Genomic DNA, 2533 nt, shown 5'->3' with positions numbered 1-2533 from the left:
TTCAGCAGGCAGTAGATGCTTGCTAAAGCTTATGCAAATGCTGTATTTACCAATATAGAAAATACGTACCAATAAACAGCTAAGTTAGTAGCTTAGCATAAGGTTGCTTATTTATCTGAGGCTGGAAAAGTCCCAACATTTGCGTGATTTTATCTTTAAATCATTACTAGATTCTTCCACCTGCCTCTTAGTCAATGACATCGCTTCTAGTCTAGTTTATCCTAAACTGGAAGATGGACTGTATTAATCTGTTTGTCTCTAGGAAGAGTAGGATTTGGTGATCATACACGTATGAATGCAGCCTACCAGAGTTGTAGTCACAAGGATGCACAGACTGGATTGTGTCCGCTCAGTTTCATAGTTATAAAATCCTCTGGTGCAGGGATCTGCAGCTCTGACTCTGCTGAGCATTCTGTGTTCAGGCATGCTGGAACAGTCAGGACAGCTGATGCTTTAGGAGTCAGAAACCCAGGGAATAAGCGTGTACCAGTGGCTTCCAGAACTAAAGACTCTGTGAATTCTGAGCTGTGTATCACTCCTGGGATGAAGGAGGAAGGCTGGTTCAGCCAGTGCCTCTGATGTGGTCAGGGTGGTTGTCTGCTCTGTGAAATGATAAACAATTACAAAGGAAAGAAGGGGCAGGGGGATCTGCAGCCATAGTGGCTCTCTCACTCCCCTCGGAGTGAACCAGTCCCATAGAACTGTGCTGGCCAAGCCCTTTGGGGGTGACATGCTGCAAGCAGACCACAGCTTCAGCAGAAACCCTGGGCCACCTTCTGTGCAGGTGTGCACCAAAGCTAGGGCTGGCAGCATCAGTGGCTGGTAAAGGTTACTTTAAAGTTAGTATGGCTGGATTCCTTGGGGCATTGAGATCAGAAAGACTGGTGTAAGAGCACCTGCAAAGCTTTGCTTTGGGACAGTCTGCTAGGCACAACTTTTCAGGGGCTGCCTGCACACTCAACCTGAGTAGAACAGAGCTATGTCTCTTGTCTGTCGTACACTATACTTTGTTCCTCCTAGTATGTGCTTACACAGGGAAATGTGAGGAATCCTTGGCAGAGGATCAGTTCTGTTGACTGAGGACTGTCCACCAGCTACCCCAGCTCTCACACAGGAGCAATTGCCAGATACGTGCTGGTTCTTCTGCCCTTTAGGCAGTAGCAGTTTGAATTGCTGCAGAGCTGGCCTGTAGAGTGGCATGAACAGAGCTTTAAGACCTCCGTTATAGCAACCTGTTCTTTTTTTTCCCAGAGCTCCAGCCTATATCTAGCTGGGTCTGAGAGGTTCCTTGTCTGCATTGCTGACTCTCTCCCTTTCTCTCCTGAAGAGCTGCTCTGAAGCCTTGCTGGGGTTGGACTTGATTCAACAGTGCTTAAAGTTTGTCAGCCTACTGTATATATAGCATCCACTGTGAGGCAGGCTTTGTTTTTGTGGACTTTTATTGACAAGCTTAGTGTGTCCTGCACTTGAGTGGAAGTTTCTAGGCCCCTCTGTCTTAGCTGGAGCCATGTTATTTTGGTATTTAGAAATTTGGGCTCCAAATGCCTGAAGCAGCAATCCTATATCACTGCTTGGATGAATAACTGGTAAAGAGCTGTAAATGTGGATCTGCTTTCTATGCAGAAGTCATCGAGCAACACAGTGTCAGGCTAACAAGGCTCTGATTGTGGCTTTGGATTTTGTTCTTGTTTTCTCAGTGCTCAGAGTGGACCTTGTTATGGTATATGAAATGTCTGTAGCATCTGTCATGGTTTGCATGTGAGGAATTAGTGAAACCCCAGTAGTCTTTCTGAAAAAATGGACCATTGTATGCACTTGGAGATCTGAAAGAGCAGCTTCTCTAAGAGCTTGCTCACCCGTCCTGGTGGGCTGAGTGACATTTCCCTGAGTGCTGCTGAAGATCACAGTGCTGTGAGCTGTTGGTGTCCAGAGGGGGTGCTGGGCTGTGTTCCTCCTCCTAGGTAGTTTCTGTGAATTTGAGAAACGCCACCAAGGACAAGTGCGCCTGTTTTCTGTAATCCTGTTGAAGATACAATGTTTGTGTCAGGTTTTTGAAGTCTTTAACTGAGCTTGTCCTGTCCTTTCAGAGCACTTATTCTTTGTGAGGTCTTGTGAGGGAATGTAGCCAGGACAACTGACCCAAACTGAACAAAGGGATGTTCCATACTGTGTGATGTCTGCTCAGTGATAAAATCTAAGAGAAAGGAAGGGATGGGGCATTCATTATTATGACATTTATCTTCCCTCTTCCTGAAGCTAGGCCCTCTGCAGGGAGGGCAGAATCTGGCACTGAACTATTTAATTTACTAGGCTGAAGCTTCAATATTTCCATTAAGCTTGTGGGAAGGATACTGTGACCTGATTTGAATCTCAATTACAAAGCACCAGTTGTAGAACAAGCCCATTGTGGCTGAATTTATATGGTCTTGTTTTGTTGGATGAATCATCTGACCTCAAGTGTAGTTGACATGCAGGGAAGGGAGGGGTGTAGCTGTTCTCAATAGCTGTGTGTTTCTGTGTGTTTTTTTTGTTT

At 45.6% G+C, this 2533-nt stretch overlaps 1 protein-coding gene across 1 annotated transcript in view; it reads left to right on the top strand.

Annotated features, from left to right (window-relative positions):
- Positions 1 to 686, top strand: part of BPGM (2,3-bisphosphoglycerate mutase) — a 1822-nt gene extending 1136 nt beyond the window's left edge. The window contains exon 2 of the mRNA XM_008935987.1: positions 643 to 686. Within this exon, the coding sequence (XP_008934235.1) occupies positions 643 to 686 (44 nt within the window). The remainder of the gene's footprint in view (positions 1 to 642) is intronic.
- Positions 687 to 2533: the final 1847 nt, after the last annotated feature.

The sequence above is a fragment of the Merops nubicus genome, unplaced genomic scaffold (genome assembly GCF_000691845.1).
Source record: "Merops nubicus isolate BGI_N331 unplaced genomic scaffold, ASM69184v1 scaffold52552, whole genome shotgun sequence".
NCBI lineage: Eukaryota > Metazoa > Chordata > Aves > Coraciiformes > Meropidae > Merops > Merops nubicus.
The sequence above is the reverse complement of the archived record's forward strand: the minus strand, read 5'-3'. Positions and strand labels throughout refer to the sequence as shown.